At 34.5% G+C, this 24,396-nt stretch overlaps 1 protein-coding gene across 6 annotated transcripts in view; it reads right to left on the bottom strand.

Annotated features, from left to right (window-relative positions):
• Nucleotides 1–24,396, bottom strand: part of DIAPH2 (diaphanous related formin 2) — a 933,611-nt gene that overhangs the window by 652,419 nt on the left and 256,796 nt on the right. For all 6 annotated transcript variants that reach the window (XM_078363563.1, XM_078363565.1, XM_078363567.1 and 3 more), the window contains 5 exons: nucleotides 23,996–24,114; nucleotides 20,525–20,589; nucleotides 16,991–17,095; nucleotides 8,603–8,926; nucleotides 1,873–1,987 (listed from right to left, as the gene is read on the bottom strand). In XM_078363563.1, coding sequence (XP_078219689.1) covers nucleotides 1,873–1,987; nucleotides 8,603–8,926; nucleotides 16,991–17,095; nucleotides 20,525–20,589; nucleotides 23,996–24,114 — 728 coding nt within the window. The remainder of the gene's footprint in view (nucleotides 1–1,872; nucleotides 1,988–8,602; nucleotides 8,927–16,990; nucleotides 17,096–20,524; nucleotides 20,590–23,995; nucleotides 24,115–24,396) is intronic.

Here is a 24,396-nt window from a genome sequence, read left to right as displayed (position 1 = left end):
TAGGTGATGGGATCATTTGTATCCTAAACCTTGGAATCATGCAACATACCTATGTGACAAATCTGCACATGTACCCCCTGAATATGAGTTAAAATTATTTTAAAAAATGAAAGTAAAATAAAATTGCCTGTGAATATAAGAAAATGTGCTCAATTTCACTTCGTATTCAAAAAGTAAAAATTATAACAACAGTGATTTAACATTTTTACCTCTGAGATGGGCAAAGGTTTTGGGAAGCAGATATTCACATATATTCTTTGTGACACTATAAATTGATGCAAACTCATTCAGAACGTAATTTCATACTACCTTTAAAATTTTTAAATTTACAGAGCATTTTATCCAGGAATTTTACTTGCAGCATTTATCTTATGGATAGTTGAACATTTGTGAAAAACAGCATATACAGAGTCATGTTTACCACAGCATTTCTTAAATTAGCAAAAGACTAGAACAAATCTAACTAGTCATTAATATGGGATTAATTAAGATAGGTCCCTACACAAAATTCTATGCAGTATGTAAAAAGAACACAGTAGATAAACACAAGCACCTATGGAATAATCTTTGGGCACAACTGGTGAAAACAGCAAGAAATAAAAAACAAAAAATGATAAATGCACATATGTGTTGAGAGGCATAGACTATTTCTAGGATAAAATGTGAAACATTAGAAGTAATGATTTTATCTGGGCAAAATGCTGTATTTCTGAGATTGAAGGGAGATTTACATTTGTTATACTACCTTATTTTACTATATGAATAATTTGCTATAAGCATGAACACTTCACTACAAGCAATTTTTTAACTTTAAAAAGTGATTATATTAAATGGTAATCACTTGAGTCATTGAAGAATTCATTAAATGTGAGGTCTACAATACCAAATGAGAAAAAAAAAGGTAGGCCTAATAGTAGTAACATTTTTAAATTATCAAAATTCTTCAGAATAGTCTAATCACCCTAGATTTGCATGTGTATATTAACTTCAATTTACAAAGAACAACAAATACAGCACAACAACCTCCAGTGTACATAATAAAAAAAATTCATACCTCTATTCTCCAAAATTTTTATTCTCATATTCTAAGGCATAATGTAACAAATCATACAAATGAATGGTAAAGGTGCAAGGGCATGAGAGTATGGATTATTTTCATTTTTCAGTTGCAAGGACTCATTCAGACAAAAAATACTATCTTTAACTGAACTATCACTTCTGCAATGATTAGTGAAATAATCATGCTAAAAAATACCAAAAATTAATGAACCATAATGATTATGAGATTGAGAAGCTACCTGTATAGTATCAAAATCATGTGTGAAATTCACAAGTGAATAAATGATCTAATAACAAAGTACTCTATTATCAAATCAATAAATAATACTTATAAGGTACTAGATTTTGATATTAATCTAAAATATCTAATTAAAGCAAAAACTATAGCATTTCCCAAGAATCCAAATTGATACTAATACAAGCATGACAGGAAAGACTATTAAGACTATCGAACCAATCTTATTTCAATTTCATAAAAAATTCTGAGACTTACGTGATGAATTAACAGATTTATCTCCACTACTTCTCAGTAAAAATGATTATTTTATAATGGAGCAGTGCAACACACATATTTAACAATAATAAACTCTATTCTCAGAAGAATAATAACATTTATGTGTAATAAAATTCAAAGGGAAAATAAATTTCCTTCTTTAGTTATTAGGTAAAATATGGATAAATGTCCACCTATTTATGTTTCACCTGTCCAGTGTGGGAAAAGTATACATATACACATTACTAGAAATTTTTAGCAAAGCACTGAATTAAATTATACCTGAATCAGAAACTTTTATTTTATTTTTAAAAATGTACCTTTTATCTGAGTAGCAAAATTCAGTGCCAATTTTGCAAAGAGATCTGGATTCTCAAACTTGTCTTCTTTAACTTTTAACCAGAAACAGTTCTCAGATAATTCTGTGGGCTCAACCTGAAACAAAAATAACAAAGAAAAGATTCTAAATTATAACTTCATATTTAAATTTTCAAGAAACTAACTTTCAGCAAGGTTGAACGACAGTTCCTTTACTTCTCTATCCTCGAAGTCAATTTCAGGATGTACCTAAATACTTCTTATAAAGTAAATATTCATTGGGAAACTCAGAATTGTGTGAAGAAATGGTACACAATAGCAATAGGCCTCATAGCAAATTGCATCTTAAATATTATTCTACTTAGGAGGCTTAAAAATAATTTAGGAAATCCTAACCCCAACTCACATAAAATCATCTTGTTCCTGTGTTTTTTAGAACTGGGAAACCGAGAAAAGTGAATTCCCCTTGTTCACTCACTAGGTTTAAGGTAGCATAAGGATAGCTGACACACATCTCCTACTTTGTGTCAGGTACTGTTTTAAGTGATTTGCATATATTAACTAATTTAATCCTCATAATAATTTTTTGACCTGTTATTATCTCCACTTTAAAAAATGAGGAAACAGGGCCCAAGAAAGTTTAAGTGGCTACACAAATTAGTAAATGGCAGAGCTGGGATTTAAATCTAGATGTATGCTCCAGAGGACTGTGGTGTTAACTACTACCCAAGATTAGAACTTCATCTTCCAATATCCTGTGAAGCTTTGTGATATGTAACTACCATTACACTGTATACTATACTGTTAAACTAGGAAGCATATCATTACATTAACATAGGCATACAACAAAGCAACAGCTTTGTAATCCAGTATTTTGATGAATTGTACCTAATTTTTTTTAAAAGAAAAACTACATTCTAAAACCATTTAATACAAGTTTACTCTTAGGAGCTAATCATAAATATACATATAAGATTGAAAAATGATATAATCATTCTTGTTAAACCAACTTACTACCTACAATGCTGAGACATTTCCCCAAATGGTTGTCTGGGTAAATACAGATTTTCATTAAAATATTAGTTCCCACTCAATGAGGACTGAGTCAATCTACATAATAACCTTTTAAAAGAAACATATTATTTGATAATAATAAAGCCAAACAACATTCAGAAGAAAGTAATTTCAAACATCCTATCAAAAAACAATTAAGGTATGTCAATACTAAATATCATCACTTATTCCATACTATTTGGAAGTGTAAAACTAAAAAAAAAAAGTTATTCATTAAGAAAAACAAATAAGATAAAAAGGCTCAAAAATACAAAGGATTTTAAGAAAAATGGGGAAGAGGCTTCAAGATGGCTGACTGGAGGCATGTGGCACTCACATCCTCCATAAAAAGCCAAAAAAAAAAAAAAAAAAGAGAGTAGATATTCACAGCATGTAAGAATACTGGAATTTGGCAGGGAAGTTACAGAAAACACATGAGGCATGGAAAGAGAGGGAATCCAGGCAGCAAGCCTGGCTGTGATCAGTTTAGAGCCCAGAGAAGCTCCCCAATGTGGGAAAAGGGTAAATAACATATCCCCAGTGGTCCAGATTCCAGAACACTGTGAACTCTGAGGATTCTAGCCATAAGAGACCCACTCAGCCTCCACAGGCCCTGAAACTAGTCTTTAGAATACAAAGTTACCTGCAGTCTTGCAATGGCACTGCTCTAGAAAGGGCATTCACACTGGATCCCACACATGCCACCAAGACCAAAGAAGCTGCAGTATGGCAACAGATTGAGAGCCCAAACTCCATCAGACTACATTCTGCCCTGGGGCTGAATGATTCTCTATCTCCACATCCTTGAACCCAACTGAAATCCCCCCACATCCACCCAAATGACTGACGTGGTGTGACACTGGCTGGAACCAGCAATGAAACCTGGTCTTAGCACTCTAGCCCACACAGTGTCCTACATCCCAGGGAACATGTGGAGCAGCATACTGGGGAGGCCACAGGACAAGAGAGAATGGGACAGTATATTTAAAGTGCCAAAAGAAAAAAAAAAAACTGGAAGCCAGTTATATATACCCAGCAAATCTATCCCTCAGAAATGAAGGAGAAATAATGTCTTTCCCAAACACACAAAAACGGAGGGAATTCATCACCACGAGACAAGCCCTACAAGAAATGCTTAAGGAAGTTCTACATATCTAAAAGAGAATATATCATCATGAAAGTATAAAAATCACCTGTAGAGCAGACACACAAATGACAAAGAGAAAGGACTCAAATGTTAACACTATAGAAAACTACCAAACCACATGGATAAACAATAACAAAGAAGGAAAAAACAAAGGATACACAAAACAAACAGAAAACAGTGAACAAAATGACAGGAGTAAGTCCTCACCTATTAATAATAAACTTGAATGTAAATTAAATTGCCCAGTTAGAAGATATAGACTGGTTGAATGTATTAAAAAGCATGACCCAACTATATGCTTCCAACAAGAAACATATTTCACCTGCAAGACACACATAGACTGAAAATAATAAAATAGAAGATTTTTAAATTGCAAATGGTAACCAAAAGTGAGTAAATATACATATATCAGATAAAATATGTTAAATCAAAAACAGTAAAAGAGACAAAGTAGGTCATTATATAATGATAAAGGCATCAATTTAGCAAGAAGAGGTAACATGTCAAAATATATATGTACCCAACACTGGAGCACCCAGATAAACAAATAAATATTATAAGATTTAAAGGGAAAGATAGACTCTAATGTAGTAATAGTTGGGGACTTCAACACCCTACTCCCAGCATTAGACAGATCATCTAGGCAGAAAATCAACAAATAAACATTAGATTTAAACTGCACTTTAGAACAAACAGGCCTAAAAGACATTTGTGGAACATTTTGTCCAACAGCTGCAGAATAAACATTCCTCCCATCAGCATAAAAATAATTCTCAAGGATAGATCATATATTACCATTAAAAAACAAATCTCAATAAATTTTTAAAAATCAAAATCATATCAAGTATCTTCTCAGACCACAATGGAATAAAATTAGACATCAATAACAGGAGGGATTTCAGAAACTATACAAATACGTAGACTTAAAGAACATGCTCCTCAATGAACATTGGGTCAATTAAGAAATTAAGAAAAAAATTTAAAAATGTATTAACATAAACGAAGATGAAAAAACAATATACCAAAACCTGTGAGATATAGTAAAAGCAATGCTAAGAGAGATGTTTATAGCAGTAAATACCTACTTTGAAAAAGTGGAAAGATGTATAATGAACAGTTAATTTTGCACCTGAAGGAACAAAAAAAGCAAGAACCAACCAAATCCCAAATCAGTAGAAGGAAAAAAATAATAAACATCAGAGCAGAACTAAACCATAGAGAGATTAAAAATATAACACAAAAGGGCAACCAAACAACAAGTTGGATTTTTTTAAAAGATAAAATTGATAAACCACTAGCTAGACTAACCAAGAAAAAAAGAGACCTAAACAAACAAAATCAGAAATGGAAAAGGAGATATTACAACCAATACCACAGAAATAAAAAAAAAACTGTCAGATATTATTATGGATAACTATACATTAATGAGCTGAAAAGTCAGAGGAAATGGCTAAATTACGGGATACATACAATCTACTAAGAAAGTTCCCCCAATCAAAAAGCTCCAGGACTAATGACTTTATTGATAAATTCTTCCAAACCTGTAAAAAAGAACTAACACCAATTCTTGTCAAACTATTCCAAAAAACTAAAGAGGAGAAAATTCTTCCTAACTCGTCCTACAAGGCCAGCATTACCCCAATACCAAAACCAAAAAGGACACAACAATTAAAAAATATCCCTGATAACCACAGGCATAAACTTCATCAACAAAATACTAGGAAACTGAATCCAATAGCACATCCAAAAGATAATACACCATAATCAATGGGTATACCCCAGAAATGCCAGGATGGTTTAACATATGCTAATCAATAAACATGATACATCACATCAAAAGAATGAAAGATGAAAACTATATAATTATCTCAACAGATGCAGAAAAAGCATTCAATAAAATGTAACATCGCTTCACAATAAAAACTCTCAATTAGGCAGAGAGGGAACATACCTCCACGTAATAAATGCCATATATGACAAACCCATTGCTAACATCACAGTAAATGGAAAAAACACAAAAGCCTTTCCTGTAAGAATTTGAACAAGACTAGGATGCTCAATTTCACCATTTCTATTCAACATAGTACTGGAAGTCCCAGCCAGAGCCATCAGTCAAGCAAAGAAATAAAGGACATTCAAATTGTAAAAGAGAACATCAAACTGTCCCTGTTTGCAGACAACATGATCTGACATTTGGAGATATCTAAACATCCCACAAAAAGCTCTTAGAATTAATAAATTCAGTAAGTTGGAGTATACAAAATCAACACAGAAAATGTACTCATGTTGCTATACCTGAACAACAAACTTGCTGAAAAAGAAATAAAAAAGGCAGTCCCATTTACAATAGCCACAAAAAATTAAAAGCCTAAGAATTATTTTAACCAAAGAAGTAAAAGAACTTTATAAGAAAAATTATAAAACACTGATGAAAGCAATTAAAGAGGACACAAACAAATAAAAAGAAATACAATGCTTATAGAATAAAAGAACTTATATTGTTAAAACAACCATACATCCCAAAGCAATCTACAGATCCAATGCAATCCCTATAAAAATATCATTAACATTTTTTCACAAATATAGGAAAAATAACCCTAAAATTCATATGTAACCACACAAGAGCCTGAATAGCCAAAGCAATCCTGAGCAAAAAGATCAAAGCAGGACGTTTACTTCAAAATATATAAGACTATAGTAGTCAAAACATCATGGTACGAATGTAAAAATAGATATATTCACCAATGGACTAGAATAGAAAACCCAGACGTAAATTCATATATTTACAGCTAACAGATTTGGCACAAATGTGCCCAGAATATGCAATGGGGAAAGGACACCCTCTTTAACAAATGATGATAGGAAAACTGGATATCCATTTGCAAAAGAATTAAACCTGACCCATGTATCTCACAATATACAAAAATGGACTTAAATTGAATTAAAGACTTAAGCATAAGACCTGAGACTATAAAACTACTAGAAGAATATGTTCGGGAAATGCTCCAGGACACTGGTCCAGGCAAAGATTTTATGGTAAGACCTGAAAAGCATAGGAAACAAAAACAAAAATGGGTAAGTGAGGTTATATTAAACTTAAAAGCTTCCGCATAGAAAAGGGAACAATGAACAGAGTAAAGAGACAATCTATTGAATCGGAGAAAATATCTGCAAACTATTTATCCAACAATGGACTATTGTTGGATAGTCCATTCTATTCCATTGGTGTATATATCCAGAAAATGCAAGAAATCCAAACAACAGCAACAAAACAAATAATCACATTAAAGAGTAGACAAATAATTTGAGTAAACATTTCTCAAAAGAGGACATACAAATGGCCAAGATACATAAAAATGTGCTTAACATCACCAATCACCAGAGAAATACAAATCAAGATCACACTGAGATATCTTATTAGCATCTTATGCCAATTAGAATAGCTATTGTAAAAAAAAAAATAAATGCTGGCAAAGATGTGGAGAAAAGGAAATTTTCATATACTACTGTTAGGAATGTAAATAGTACAGCCATTATGGAAAACCTAAATAACAGAATTACCACATGATAATGTTGTAATCCCACCACTGGGTATTTATACAAAGGAAAGAAAATCAGAATATCAAGAGATACCTGCACCCTCATGTTTATTGCAGCCCTAGGCACAATAATGAAGGTATGAAATCAAGCTAAGTGTCCATCAATGAATGAATGGATAAAGAAAACATAGTATTGAAACATAATGGAATACTATTCAACTATATAAAAGAATGAAATCCTGTCATTTCCAGAAATATGTATGGAATTGAAAATCATTATATTAAGTAAAAAAAGCTGGACACGGAAAAGGAAATATATATTCTCACTCATATATAGGAGCTTTAAAAGTAGATATGAAGGTAGAGAATAGAATATTAGTTACCAGAGACTGGGAAGTGTGTGTGTGGGAGGTGGGAGGGTGAAGAGAGATAGGTTAATACGTACAAACATATAGTCAGATAGAAGGAATAAGTTCTAGGGTCTGATAGCACAGTAACGTGACCATAGTTGACAAAATATTATATATTTCAAATTAACTAGAAGAGAAGAGCTGAAACGTTCTCAACACAAACAGATGACAAATATTAAAGGCAATGGATATCCTAAACACCCTGACTTGATAATTAAACATTCTATGCATGTAGCAAAAATCATATGTACCCCATAAATATGTACAAATATTACATATCAATTAAATTTTTTTTTAAAGAAAAGCTATGTTAAAAGAATCAAAATTGCTTTTCATTTGTTGTATATTTCAAATATTATTCTCTACATCACTTTGATTTTTCTTTTGTCTACTTCACAATGTCAAACTATCCAGAGTGTTTCCAATTATCTAGACCCTAAATTGACAGACAGACATAAAATGATGAACTCAGAAAGGAAGGGAAAGAGTCAGCGGTCATACTCTCAAACATTATACAATGCATACACATAGCAATGATCACCAACAGCTAGACAAAATCAAAATACTCTAGTTTTAGTATTACCTTTGACCAATTAATTCTCTTCATGGACACTTCAGGTTTATAGATTTTTTTCTGCTTCATTCCATAAGGTAGATCAACTGATAATCCGGGGGGACAAGGAACTCCTCCAAGGGGTGGTGGTGGAGGAGGTCCCCCAAATAAAAGTGGTGGTGGTGGTGGTATCCCTGCCATTCCAGGTAAAGGAGGTGGTGGAGGAGGAGGAGGAGGAGGAGGAGCTCCTCCGGGTAGAGGTGGTGGTGGTGGTGGTGGAGGCGGCCCAGCACCTGGCAATGGAGGTGGTGGAGGAGGACCTGGAATTCTTGATGAATTTGAGGGTACTTGTGCCTGAAATATAAATAATCCAAATTTAAATGCTTAGAAAATATAGTTGAAAAAATTGAGGAAATATATATCAATAGATATTTGTAGTTTAAGATTTTAACTACCTTATTTTTGAAGATTATATACACTTTTTAAGATATTACTAAAGTATCTAAATATTTAGCAAAATCTAAGGGTTTAACGGTATATGAAAAAGACTTGTGTAAAATCTTTAATAAGCATTATAAATTCTGAACAGTGACTACTTCTGTTAACATACGAATGCTAGGGAAGTTGGCATCTGATATGGTTTGGCTCTGTGTCCTCACCCAAATCGTGATCACAAGTGAGCTCTCACGATACCTGAGGGTTTTATAAAGAAATGTTCTCCTTTTGCTTGGTATTTCTTGCTATGGCCATGTGAATAAGGATGTGTTTGCTTCCCCTTTGGCCATGACTGTAAGTTTCCTTAGGCCTCCCCAGCCCTGCGGAACTGGGTCAATTTAACCTCTTTTCTCTATAAATTACCCAGTCTCCGCAGTGGTTCACACCTGTAATCCTAGCACTTCTGGAGGCAGAGGTGGGCGGATTACCTGAGGTCAGGAGTTCAAGACCAGCCTGGCCAACATGGCGACACCCCATCTCTACTAAAAATACAAAAATTAGCTGGGCGTAGTGATGCATGCCTATAATCTCAGCTACTTGGGAGGCTAAGGCAGGAGAATTGCTAGAACTCAGGAGGCAGAGGTTGCAGTGAGCTGCAATCACACCACTGTACTTCAGGATTGGTGACAGAGCGAAAGTCCATCTCAAAAAAATAATAAAATAAAATAAATTAACCAGTCTCAGGTATTTCTTCATAGCAGTGTGATAACAGACTAATACAGTAAATTGGGAGTGGATAGTGGGTGCTTCTGTAAAGATACCCGAAAATGTGGAAGCGAATTTGGAAATGGGTAACAGGCAGAGGTTGGAACAGTTTGGAGGGCTCAGAAGAAGATAGGAAAATGTGGGAAGCTTTGGAACTTCCCAAAGACTTGTTGTATGGCTTTGACTAAAATGCTGATAGTGATATGGACAATAAAGTACAGGCTGAGGTGGTCTCAGATGGAGATGTGAAACTTCTTGGGTAAGGGAGTAAAGATCACTCTTGCAATGCAGAGAGACTGGTGGCATTTTGTCCCTGACCTAAAGATCTGTGGAACTTTGAACTTGGGAGAGATGATTTAGGGTATCTGGCAGAAGAAATTTCTAAGCAGCAAAGTGTTCAAGAGAAAGCAGAGCATAAAAGTTTAAAAAACTTGCAGACTAACAATGCAGTAGAAAAGAAAAATCAATTTTCTGGGGAGAAATTTAACCCCGAGGCAGAAATTTGCACAAGTAATGAGGCGCCAAATGCTAACCACCAAGACAATGAGGAAAATTTCTCCAAGGCATGAGACTTTCATGGCAGCCCCTCCCATCACAGGCCTGGAGGCCTAGAAGAGAAAAATGATTTTCTGTGTCAGGTCCAAAGCCCCTCTGCTGTGTGCAGCCTCTTTGATGCCCTGCCTCCCTGCCCCTCCAGCCAAGGCTGAAAGGGGACATGGTATAGCTTGGGCCATGGCTTCAGAGGGTGCAAGCCCCAAGCCCTGGCAACTTCCATGTGGTGTTGAGCCCGCAAGTACACAAAAGTGAAGAACTGAGGTTTGGGAACCTCTAACCTAGATTTTACAGGATATATGAAAACACCTAGATGTCCAGGCAGAAGTTTTCTGCAGGGGCAGAGCACTTATGGAGACTCTCTGGTAGTGCAGAAGCAAAATATGGGGTTGGAGCCCCCGCACATAGTGGCCACTGGGGCATTGCCTAGAGGAGCTATGAGAAGAGGGCCACCGTCCTCCAGACCCCAGAATGGCAGATCTACTGACAGCTTGTACCCTGAACCTGGAAAAGCCATAGACACTCAACACCACCGTGTGAAAACAACCAGGAGAGGGGCTTCGCCCTGCCAAGATACAGGGCAAAGTTGCCCAAGGTCATGGGAACCCACCTCTTGCATCAGCATGTCCTGGATATGAGACATAGAGTCAAAGGAGATCATTTTGGAACTCTGAGGTTTAATGATTGTCTTATTGGATTTCAGACCTGCAGGGGGCCTCTAGCCCCTTTGTTTTGGCCAATTTTTCCCATTTGAAACGGGTATATTTGCCCAATGCTTGTATCCCTGTTGTATCTAGAAATTGATTAACTTTTCATTTTACGGGCTCCTAGGCAGGAGGAACATGTCCTGTCTAAAAAGAGACTTTGGACTTGGAATGCTAGGTTAATGCTGCAATGAGTGAAGACTTTAGGAGACGAAGGGCATGATTGTGTTTTGAAATTTGAGACATGAGATTTGGGAGGTGCCAGGTATGGAATTATATGGTTTAGCTCTGCATCCCCACCCAAATCTCACCTTGAATTGTAATAATCCCCAGGTGTCAAGGGTAGGACTAGGGAAAGAAAACTGAATAAGATAATTCAATGATGGGAGTCATTTCCCTCAGGCTGTTCTTGTGATAGTGAATGAGTTCTCACAAGATCCAATGGTTTTTAAGCAGCTTTCACCCTTTTGCTTGGCACTTCTCCTTGCTGCTGCCATGTGAAGAAGGATGCATTTGATTCCCCTTCCTCCATGATTTTAAGTTTCCTGAGGACTCCCAAGCTCCGCAGAACTGTGAGTCAATTAAACATCTATTCTTTATAAATTACCCAGTCTTGGGTATTTATTCATAGCAGTGTGAGAATGGACTAATACAGTATCCTCCAAGATTTTGTGAAATACTCCTCTGAAATAATGAAAAATGAACTTTGTTTATAAATATATGCAAAAAAGAAGTATAGTATATGGCTTGGGCTGGTAAAATTAGTTGGTTTGAATATGGGATAATACAAGGTTATGGATTCAATTCCCTTGGGGACTAATTAGCTTTATACAAAGAGTCTGTTTCATTGCACTAGTAACCTAGCTGGCTTCTGACACCAATAATAAATACTAAATAGCATCCATTTCCATAGTAATATATGCTTATCAACATTCTTATATTTATTATTTATTCTGATCCTTATTATAACCCTGTAATACAGATAGGGCATTATTATCTTACCTTTATTTCACTGCTTAAAGATGAGGAAATTGCTAACTGCAAAAAAGGTAAATTATTTACCAAAGATTTCAGAGTCTGAAACATGATTAGAATTTCAATCTGGTTCTTCTCACAGCCAATGCCATCCTCATTCCAATATAAAAGATCGCCTCTTTATCAATAGGTGCCATTTATAATGAGGACAATTAACTCAAATAGATAGGATTATGAGGAGAATATAACATTTCTGTCGGAAAGTAACTTCAAGCTCATTATCTAATGACAACGGGGAACACTGCATGCCATAGAGTGTTCTTTTTAGAGATGATTAATCTGTATCCATTTCCTTAAACCATTACTGATCACAATGGTTTGCTAAATAAATATATATGAAAAGTAGAACTGTTCATTATAAACATTCTTATGAAACCACTACTAATGAACATGAATCTGTTTTAATCAAGATATGACATTAGATTAACTGAATGAAAGGTTTAAAACTCATTAAGGCAGCCAACGAAGCCATGAGTTTTTTGCAACAGGCCTCAGTTACTGCAGTGGCAGCTGTCTGGCCAGTGCCTTGGCATTCAACTGGGATTCAGGGGCTTCCTCACCTGTGGCTTTGTGAGGGCTGTCACTCCTGTTTAACACAGTGGAGACCATGGGAAAAGCCTATTTATCATGAAAGCTTCTAGATTTCACAATGAGTGTTTTTTGAATTTATTGACATTCCACATTTTGTTTACAAGGATTCCAGTGGCAATTGGTGAAACTCTGGTGAATGTATTCATTGGTGAAACTGAACTAGTAGAAATTCCAGAAGGCTATATCCCAGAACAATGGGACTATTATAAGCATCCTATATTGAGGTGGATTGTCCATACTTTCTATGATGATCGTGAAAAGAATTACTAAAGAATAATGGCTATCTTTCAGATTGAAATGGAAAAGGATGAATTGCAGATAAAGGAGCTGGAAGTATGAAGATTAATGTAGAAGAGATGGACCCTGGTATCAATATCTGACCATTGATTGGGCACTTATGGATCATTCTCCAGAGGCAACTTCCAGCAATTAAGAATTTATTTATCTAAATACAAAGTGCATTTTCTTTAGTGGAAAAGAAATTAGTAAATATATTCTGTATTTTTGTTCCCTGTGATGAATAAAAGAGTTTCTTACATTACTCTGTCTCTCAATGTTGGTTCATATTAAGGCTTTTGATTTGGGGGTTTTGTTTTACACTTTTAAGAAAGTTTAAAACGCACTAATGAAAAACTGGAGAAATAGGAATTTGTGAATTCCTAAAGTTATGGTAACTTTGAGAGGTGTTTCATTTACCTGACAAATGGAAGTTACAGAAGTCTAATTATATTAGGTATCAGTAATTGCAGTAGTTTGTACAAATGCCTGTATTAAAACCATCTGTATTATTGAGGGGAAACTCAGGATTTTAAGTTCCATATAACACTGAACAAACTTTGTAAAACATTAACAACTTAATAAACAAATTTTCAGTGAACAAAAAGAAAAGTTAATTACATGTCCTGGGATAGGTTCATTTTTGACCTCTTTTATTCATTCATTTAGAGACAGTTTTGCTCTGTTGCCCAGACTCATAGTGCATTGCAGCCCTGAACTCCTGGGCTCAAGTGATACTCCCACCTCAGCCTCCTGACCAACTGGAACTACAGGCATGCACAACTACACCAGGCAATTTTTTTTTGTTTTTTTTTTGCTTGTAAAGATGGGGTCTCACTATGTGGCCCAGGCCAGTCTCAATTCCTGGGCTCAAGAGATCTTCTCACCTTGTTCTCTCAAAGTGCTGGTATTAAAGGCAAGAGCCACTGTGCCTAGCCTACTCACCTTTACTGATATAAATTTTCTACTTGGATTATTTAGTTGTTCTAACTAAACTTAGAAATATATCTTTAGAACATAAGTTGAAGCAAATTCTTAGAACAATTAATTGGAAGGACTGACCTATTTATAAAAATATTAAAGTTAACACTCATAGGTAGACATGGTCATGGGAAGGTTTCCCATAATATTCACTGTAAACTAACTAGTTTATTCACATAGATGAATGTTTATGTATGTATATATACACACATACAACTAAAGTGTTTCTATACTTAACAAATGACCATCCTCTCCTAGAATGCAATTCTCCCTGAGGTTAGAAAGAAATACAAGATTAAAATACGTAAAATTATTTTAATTTTACTTTTAAAGTAGCAAAACTATAGAAAAGTCTGATTTAATAGTCTTAACTGAGATAAAAGAAATTGTGGCAAAATTAAAGGTTCAGAAAATTAGTAATCTATCCTACAAATTTTGTGTATGAAAGGATATTCTTCATACTTTAAAAGGTGAAATGTGTGTCCCATTTTTAAATTAATAAACATAATTCAAAGTAATACACATTTGTAAACATCAATTTTTACCTCTATTAGATCATATTTATTTTGTGAATTTTATACAACTACAAAATTCTATTATTTAAATAAAATTTTACTAAAGTTAAATATAGTATTTTACAAAATTAAATAAAGAATTTCAAATATTTATATTAAATGCCACCAGTCTTTAAAAATCAAATCATATCAGCCTTTCTTTTCCCTCCCATGAACAATTAGGAACTTAATAATTAAATTAGACTACCACATTGTATTGTAAATTAAATACGGTAAATGAATAATTTAGTATTTGACATTATTTTGGGCAAACTAGAGAGTATACAGCCCTGTGTGGTGGCTCGCACCTGTAATCCCAGCTCCTCCTCAGGAGGCTAAGATAGGAGGAATGCTTGAGGACAGGAGTTGAGAATATTTCATGATTGTGTAGTTTTTACAGTTAATTTAACCAAGAGTAAGCAACTACTAACTGTGGTAATGGCCTGTGCTAGGTACAGTAGGTCCTTGAATAAGAAATACACTGTCTTTCAAGGTGTCTGTGTTCTAGCAGAAGAAATAGAGCAGGTACACAAATATCCCATGAGTGGTCTAGAAAAGTGATATGAAATTTCAGAGAAATTTACTAATGGAGGTTTTGGTGAAGCTTTCCAAGGGATGTCTTAATGAACTTGGCCTTAAAGGATATGTTTCACATACACACATGAGCAAAGGAGGGAATTTCTGACAGAGAATAATATACGCCAATATTACTCAACTAAGCTCTGTGAAAACACTATTGCCAAGAGATCTTGAAGGATGTTCTGAGATAAAGGGTGCTGTGGTCAAATGAGTTTGAGAAATCTACGTAAAAAAGACGTAGACAGGTTTCTTCAATGTAAAATATCTGGGACCTTTAATATGCTAATGAATACTATGAATCTCCAAGATGAGAATTTCATGTGTACTCAATTTATTGGACTATGGAATGCTTTCCTCATGAACAACCTATTGGCACTTCTGTAACTAATATCTGGGAAATGCTAGCAGAAGGGTAAATAAGGAGATAGTAATTTCCAAATGTGAAGGGAGGAAAGGTGACTTAGCTGCAACAGAGGCTGTAGTTAGGGGACAGTCAGAGCCTCGGCTGCAAAGGGGAGATAAGGGAGGAAAGAACCATGCCAGAGGGTCTTAAAATTCCTGGTAAGGAGTTTTTATTTAATCCTGATTGCAACAGGCAACAATTGAACATATTAAAGCCTGAAGTAACAATAATCAGGGAAGTGTTTCAGGAAGATTAATTTGCCACTGACATAAAGGTTGAATTTGAGGAAGGAGAAAAGTTAAATAATGATTGTAATAGTCCAGGCAGGATGTCATAAGAGGGTAAACCTGAAGGTTTCTGGGTTTTGATGCAATGAGGTATAGTATGAGCAGACATGAAGACAGAACAGACATAAAATAGTGTGACAAGCTTAATTTGTCAGTGGGTGGGGCAGAAAAAAGGGGAACAAAACTCCAGCATCGCCATCTTTATATTGGGTGGTAAAATTTAAATGGGAAATGGACAACAAACTGGTTTAAGGGAAGAGAGAAAATCACAAAACTGGGTTTGATTTCAACATGCAACAGGACCATCCTATGGGGCTAGCTAATCAAGAGCTGGAATTAGAAGACAAACTCAAAAGACTTGACACCTACCAAAAGGGGATATGTGAATGTATGATACTGAATGGAAAATTACAGGAAGAATATACAGAGAAAAGAAAAGAGCAGAGGACAGAATATTGCGGAATGTCACCATTTGAGGATGAAAAAATAAGGAGAAACTACATTCTCAAACATGTAGAAAAAGAATTCTGAGAAAAAGAGAGGGAAGAAGAGAGATGGAGAGAGAGATTGATTTATTAAAAAGAAATGATCAAATATTAGAGATAAGTGGTTCAGGCAAAGGGTAGGAAAAGGCCCCTGGATTGGGTATTTTGGAGTTTGTTGGTGACTTTTGAAGTAATCATTCATTAGACTGGTGGAAACAGATGTGGTCAATCAACAAACACCTACTGAGCACCCACTATGTTAGGACATCATATTCAATTTCTTAATTTTCATTTAAGACACAAAGTATATTGAGGAGAATACATAATCAGTTTGAAAGTTTAGATATCCTAATTGAAATTTGAAGTGTATATGGAATGTAGGTGGAAATTTATTTGAGATTCAAAGAGATCTCAAGATGCTTTTGGGATAGTTATAATCAATAAGCATTTCCACATTCTTTTTGAAAGAAAATAGTCTGTACCCAATTTTTCAAATCATCATGAAAATTTCATCTCAAAAACACTTTTGCCTGTGTAATCTATTCTGTTAAAAATATTCAGAGCCATTTGAGCAACTAATGCTTTATTTTTTTCCAAGCATTTAAATGATTTATTGTCCTGGAATATAAAATCTGTAGAGTTATTTCAACAAAAATGTAAAACTGCCAAAACGTCTGCTTCTGGTCACATTTTTCCTTCTATCTAACAAGATGATTTTCTACCATCGAACTCACTGTGACATGACACAAAGTCTATATCGTCTTTCATTACCTGGGTTCGAAGTTGCTGGATTTCTGCTTCAAGTTCTTTGATTTTCTCATCTCTTTTTTGAAGCTCAGCTTGAGCTTCCTGTCGAGCTGTGAATTCTTCATCGAACTGCAATGATCATCACCATCAATGTACAGTTAATAATATAGCTTTGAGAAAGCTTTAAAGAACATTATGTTTTAAATAAGTGGAGTGGTTTTTACTTAGTTGAATTCCCAGATCACTCAGAAAATCACAGCTCATGATTATTTTCATAACAATTAAGTATCCAAGTAGAGGTGGGGTATTGCTTGCGGTGGTAGTGGTAATAAAGAAATATGCCCCCTACCCAAGGTAAGAAAACGCTTTTTCACTTCTGAAAAAAAATACAAAGACAAAAAGATAGACTGAAATGTCTCTCTTCACACATATTGGACAATTTTATTGTTTTGTTATTGAAAATTCAATATTTTTTTTTTTTTGAGACGGAGTTTCACTCTTGTTACCCAGGCTGGAGTGCAATGGCGCGATCTCGGCTCACCGCAACCTGCGCCTCCTGGGTTCAGGCAATTCTCCTGCCTCAGCCTCCCAAGTAGCCAAGATTACAGGCACGCGCCACCATGCCCAGCTAATTTTTTGTATCTTTAGTAGAGACAGGGTTTCACCGTGTTGACCAGGATGGTCTCGATATCTTGACCTCGTGATCCACCTGCCTCGGCCTCCCAAAGTGCTGGGATTACAGGCTTGAGCCACCGCGCCCGGCCTGAAAATTCAATTTTAGAATTAATAATTTTAAAAATATTTCATCCCATATCTTTTTTTTTTTTTTTTTTTTGAGACAAGAGTGTTACTCTTGCACCTAGGCTGGAGTGCAGTGGCACAATCTCAGCTCACTGCAGCCTCCGCTTCCTGGGTTCAAGCAATTCTCCTGCCTCAGACCCCGCAAGTAGCTGGGATTACAGGCATGCACCACCACGGCTGGCTAATTTTTATGTTTTTAATAGAGATGCAGTTTCACTATGTTGGCCAGCCTGGTCTCAAACTCCTGACCTCAGGTGATCCACCTGCCTTGGCCTCCCAAAGTGCTGGAATTACAGGCATGAGCCACCATGCATGGCCTCATCCCATACTTTTAAGTTTAATAAATTAGAAAATGAAATCTAAACATAAATCCTCAAGCAGTTTCAACTCCTTAACTATATTTAATCTTGAAAACAAACTGTACTTTTAGAATGCTCAAATGTATGTATGATAATACAAATTGGAATTGTTTCTATTACAATCTTAGTTGGCTAGAATCCATAAAGTGGTACCTCACAAATTCTGACAGCAGAATGCAGTAATAGCAGTCTCATTCATATGGTTAACCAAAACATTTGTTTAGCAAGTTCTGAGAAGAAAAATTAGAGGTTAAAATATGGGGTGCTAAAGCAAAAGAGTATGAATAGTTAATATTCCTTACTGTATCCTTCCCTAGCCCTTACCTCAGAGAGGACTCTAAGAAGGCAAAAACCTGCCTGCATATTTACAGTGAATACTGCCTGGGTCTGGATATAGAACATTTTATTTGCCCTTTATTGCCAATGTTGTTTCAAGTCAATTTAGAAGTCTATACATTATTCTAACAATGTTATTTCTGTTTCTAAAAGTGATACATCTTACTGTCCAAAACCATTTTAGAGTTTGTGGAACAATACAAAAGTATGTTCACTGTTAACAAATATTCATCCTCAGAGTAACTTTGACATTTGGAAATTATAATATGCCATTCTGATCTAAGTCCGAAGAAAGAGTGGGTGAGCAAACTGGATAATAATGTTTGGATTGAACCTGAAATGCTTTTATTCATATCTTCTTGAATCCCTAGAAAATGTCCCACAGATCCTGGTCCAAATATTCTCTAATTTCTTTACATTTCAAACCCACCCCAGATCCTTGGAGTGAAGGATAACCTTATCCTTCAGTCAATGACCTTGCTTTTCTACTTCATTAAGACGACGGATGTCCTCCAGTTAGAGCTTGTTTGCCTTTACTACTATCTGTGTTAAGATTTATCTCAATCTATACTCCCATTCCCAATTCCAAAGTTAGCTTCTCCTATGTGCTTCTAAATCATGGCACCTGCAAAAGCACACTATACACAACTTTTCCTCTATAAATGGTTCATTAGTATGTTGAAGGAGAGGCACACAATGTTTCTGCTTTTAATTTAAAATTACCTTTATCTGCAAACTCAGCAAATAGGAGTCACAGAAGCCTGAAATATGTGAGCTGGAAGAGGTCTTCTTACAAGTCCACTAATTTTATTCTTTCCTTTTAATGATGAAGAAACTAAGATCTAAAGAGAATAAGTGGCTTACCCAAAGTCACAAGCTAATTAGTGGAAAAGCTGAGATCAGATCTTACAACTACTGCCTTTCATTCTAGCACTTGTTAAAAATGACTTTATCCTGCCTCTTAAAATGACCCAGAACAAGAGGATGCATGTAGCTAACCACTGGGAGATCATACATGTTTTCATTCTAAATGTTAGTGATGAAACTAAAGCATCAAACACTGAAATGTCTTTTCTATTGCTTCAGGACTCCTTTTTCCATAATATATATGGTCTCAAAAAAACTTTACCAGACAGATAATCATGATTTGCTCTAGTCTTATAGTGTCTAATCACAGTACCAGCCAAAAATTAAGGAGATTCTAAGATGTTTCAAAGGGAATTTTAAATGTGCTACTTAAAACAAGAACATTAGAAATATAAAGGTCTATTAATCAAAAAGCAGGCATTTTCTTTCACCAATAAAAATGACAGCTGCACACAAACATTTTATGCTCAAGCTCTATTATAGTAACTGAAAGAGCAAAGACATTTCTTCAGATGCCCTGAAGTAACTTTTTCAGTAATACGCAATAATTTCTAGAGTGATAGCAAAAGTGATTATCTAATCTCCAAGGTAAGTCATAACTTTGAAGAGACAGCAGTATATAAGCACAATCCTTCTGCCTGCACCCAAAAGCAGAGAAATACTAGACTAATGCTTAATAGGCTCTAGAACAAAAAAAGAGAAACTTGTGGTAAGAGTTAATAAAATTATAGCTATGCTTTCATGAAACAAGGAAAAGACAAGCTTAGATTTAATGAAATTCAGATATTCATAAAGCTGGCATTTACTCAAAGGCATTTATGACATTAACACAGAAAGAAAAGGGATCATCAAATTCTACCAGGCCTACATGATTTAGCAGCATCACTTACAAAATGATAATTATTTTGTAAGTGATGTAATCAGCAATGTAATTTTATTCCGTTTATCACTTTAGTGTAATGTGGCTAGTGTTTTTTTTTTTTTCCACAATGGATTAAATGTGATGAGGAGGGAACAATAGCAACCTTATCTTATAAGGAAATAAATCAATATTCCATGGCTATGTTTGAATCCAAAAATATAAAGTACCAAATAACTGAAACATTTAGAAGGCCTCACCTTAATAAAGAAGGTAGAATACTGCTGTGAATAAATTATTAACCTAACCATTAGGGCTAATATTTTATAACCTTACCTTCTTTGAAAACTCTGCAGCTTTTTGTTCACTTTCTTCAACTTTTGCCTTGTTCACGCAAGAATCTATTAAGATTAACCAAAAGTGACTCATGAGATCACGAGACAAAAGATGTCTTCTAGTCTATAACTCTGCAATGCAGACTATCATTTCTATGTCAATTGTTACTAAATGGAAATTGACGTATACTGCACATAAAACATAAATACCATATATATTCTTCTTTAGCACACTAACTGAAATCAATGATAGTACTGTAGAGGCACAAAACCAAGCATCCATAAATATATTCACTAAATTATTGTTTTTATAGGTATTCAATTATTTTTCAACTATAAAACACTTCAAAAAACCATAGTTTATTATGGGTGGAGAGGTGACAAAGACTCCATGTTTAACATTAATAGTAAGATATGAATAGTCTTAGTAAGATTCAAAATTGTCCTATAAAAAAGCTAGAGATAGAATAACATTCAATAATTCAGGCTTCTTCATGAAAAGATTTTTACTTAACTTCTGATCTGGGGCAAAATGTATCATGAACATGAGGAAACAAATTTCAAACTTCTCAGGTCCAATTAAATACTTCAGAATATAAATAAATGAAGAACAATTTTTGTGAAACATTGTATCTCCCACTATTTTATATATATAGAAATTCTATTCTGTATCTAGCCATTCCACACTTATTTATTTATCAAAAAGAAATAAAAACATATACTGGTACCCAGAATTGTATATGACTATTCATAGCAGTTTTATTTATCATAATCCCAAATTGGAAAGAACCTAAATAGCCATCAACAAGTGTATACATAAACAAACTGTGGTATATCCATATATTGGAATACTACTCAGCAATATAAAGGAATGAACTATTGATACATGCAATACAACAACATGAATGAATCTCAAAATAATTATGCTGAAGGCAAGAAGACAGGCAAAAAAAATATGCTGTATGTTTCTATTTAAAAAAAATTTTTTTAATGCAACTAATGAGAGAGACTATAAAACGTAACTAGTAACAGAGAGATCAGTAATACCATAGGATGGAAAAATGTGGTAGATATGTAAAGGAAGAACTAAAAAGGACAATGCAGAAATGTTAGGGAATAACAATTATGATTAGTATCTTCACTTTGATGATGGTTTTAGATGTATATATTAATAGCAAAATTTTATCAAATTGTATACCTTAAATATGGGTAGTTTTTCTTACATTAAATGTACCTCAATAAAGTTGATTTTTTGTTTTGTTCTTTTTTTTTTTTTAAATGTATAGCTGGAATCAAGCAACTGAGGAGGAAAGCAGGAAATGATGAAGTCAAAGAAGAGCCATATCTAAGTTGTGCTAGCCACGGTGGTAATGATGTTGATTTAAATTTCAATGGAAAGGCATCAGAGAGTTTTAAGCAGAGATCTGATACGTTCTGATTTATGAAAGATACCATACTTAAAGTAACTGTGAAATTAAAAGAGACTCTAATCTCTTCAGGTCCAAGTCATCTTAAAATAAAGATCCACGGGTCTCCTAGAAGTTCTTGTAGCACCTGATAATTTTTGTGTATGTGAACATATGTGTGTTCTAATCAAAGTTCCAAAGCATTTGTCAACTTCTCACAAAGAATTTTGACCATAAAATATTAAGACTCACTCATATATTTGATTTAATCAATTTTAAAGTTGAGGAAACTAAAACCTAGAGAAGTTAAATCATTTGTTCACAATCGCAGAGATGACATGTGGATAAGATCCTAATGGGTTTATGATGCCGACTATCCTCTCTCACCTGATCCCTTCATCTCTCCTCACCCAACACTTTTAATTAATGGTATAGAATTGTAAGTACCTGGCACACAGTACACAAAACAAATGTCTGTTGAACACTGAATACTACTTGACTAAATTAGTATTTTTATATGTATTCAATTTTTTCTACTATAAAATACTTCAAAAATTATAGTTTATTATGGATAGAGAATTGACAAAGACTCCATGCTTAAGGTTAATAAGATCAAAATCAACAGCAGAATATGTGTGCTAACTGTGGTCCATATGGATTATAAGCCAATACACATATTTGAAAATAGTCGCTTATGACACCCTCAACAAAAAGCAAAATAAACTTGTCAAACTCTTTGAAAAATATGCAATTAGGCTAGCATTCACATTCACCGCTGGGTAAATTGGCACAAGCTTTCTGAAGAGCATTTGGGCTTTGAAAGTTCATACCCTCACTTACAGAAATCAATCCTAAGGAAATAATGAGAAAAAGACAAACATTTATATACAAGAATGGTGACAGCACATTCATTTATACTTGTGAAAATCTAAAAACAACTATAAATACACAAAAAGAAAGGACTGTTTACAATGTCTATGGTATTTTACAAAACGGAATACTATACAGACATCAAAAGTCATATTTTGGAGGTTAATGTGGAAAAACTCTCATAATACTCCAAGAAAAATCAGCATACAGACAGACAGATAGGTCATAAAGAAAGAGACATATGGAAATGTACCAAGCTGAAAAGGGAGTGATCACGAATGTAATTGGGGGTTTGTCACTTATCTAAGTCTCCAGATTGCCTGAAATAAATATGCATTACATTTAAAACAGAAATAATACATAATAAATAAGTTATCCATCTTTGAATGTTACTGTTTATCTGCCTTGTGCTATGGAGTGAAAAATAATATATAATTGGCATTAAATAGCTGTTGTTTTCTTTAAAGATAAGACAAATGAATTCATGCTTGAACCTTAACAACAGTAATTCCAATGAAGTATAAATAAGACTGCTTAGCCATAAGGCTAGAGAGCATAGCACATTTCACAAGGGAAGGTTCAGATCATCCTTCCAAGGTTGTCCTAAAAAGTACTGCTAACTACCAGTCTTGGATGATATAAGGTCATTTCCTTAGTGATCTAAGGAGATGAATATGATCACCTCAAATTCTTTCTAATTCTAAGATCTATGAAAATATAAGTTTATCTATTTGTTAGCCTTAGAAGGTCTCAAGTTATTGAAATGAGCCTGTTTTTCTTTTCTAAAACTTGAGCACTAATAACATAATGAGACCCCACTGTATACATAATTTCTAGGAGACCACTAAGGTACCAGTATAAAATGAATTAAATATTTCAGTCATGTTTTTAAAATAGTAATGCACTCATCTACAATAATATGATGGGTTTCTGTGGGGCACTAAGCTTAAACTACCTCCAGGAGTGTGGGAACTTATCAAATAGGTTAGTATTTCTAATCACACTAGAAGACCTCTCAAAATCATTAAAATTAACAATTATAACAATTGAGTACCCAGAGACACAAAGATTTACCAGATATGAATAGAAATGCAGTAAGAACTGAAACTTCTTACTGAACTTCTTCACTTAAAAAGTGCTTATAATACAGAGGGTATAAAACACAATCAGAGGACAATGAGGATTATGTTACATACCTATCAGATGCGTGAAATCAATGTCTAATCTTTGTCTGTACTTGAAGTCTGGATCCATACCACTGCAGTGTAGCACTATCTGTGAAACACATTCTTCAATTATTTTGTAATATTGTGGCCTGAAAAAGAGAAAGTATTCATGAATGCCTTTCTATGCATGCAAATCAATTTTCTTTAGAAGAGATTCAACATATTAGAAGAACTAGGTCTTTTTCTGAAGTTGTTCAAAAACATCCTGCAGCCACTACAATCCCTTAGGACAAGTATGCCTAAGCTTAAGGATGGTCTGGGTGTTACAGCACCAAACCACTGTGATGTAATCAACGACATCTAGTGACTTAATAATCTAGTTTGCAGGGATTCATGCTTCTGTTCAAAGATACTTATCAACTTTTTCTATT

The sequence above is a fragment of the Callithrix jacchus genome, chromosome X, assembly GCF_049354715.1.
Source record: "Callithrix jacchus isolate 240 chromosome X, calJac240_pri, whole genome shotgun sequence".
Lineage (NCBI taxonomy): Eukaryota > Metazoa > Chordata > Mammalia > Primates > Cebidae > Callithrix > Callithrix jacchus.
Note: the sequence above shows the minus strand (reverse complement) of the source record. Positions and strands in the feature narration are given on the sequence as shown.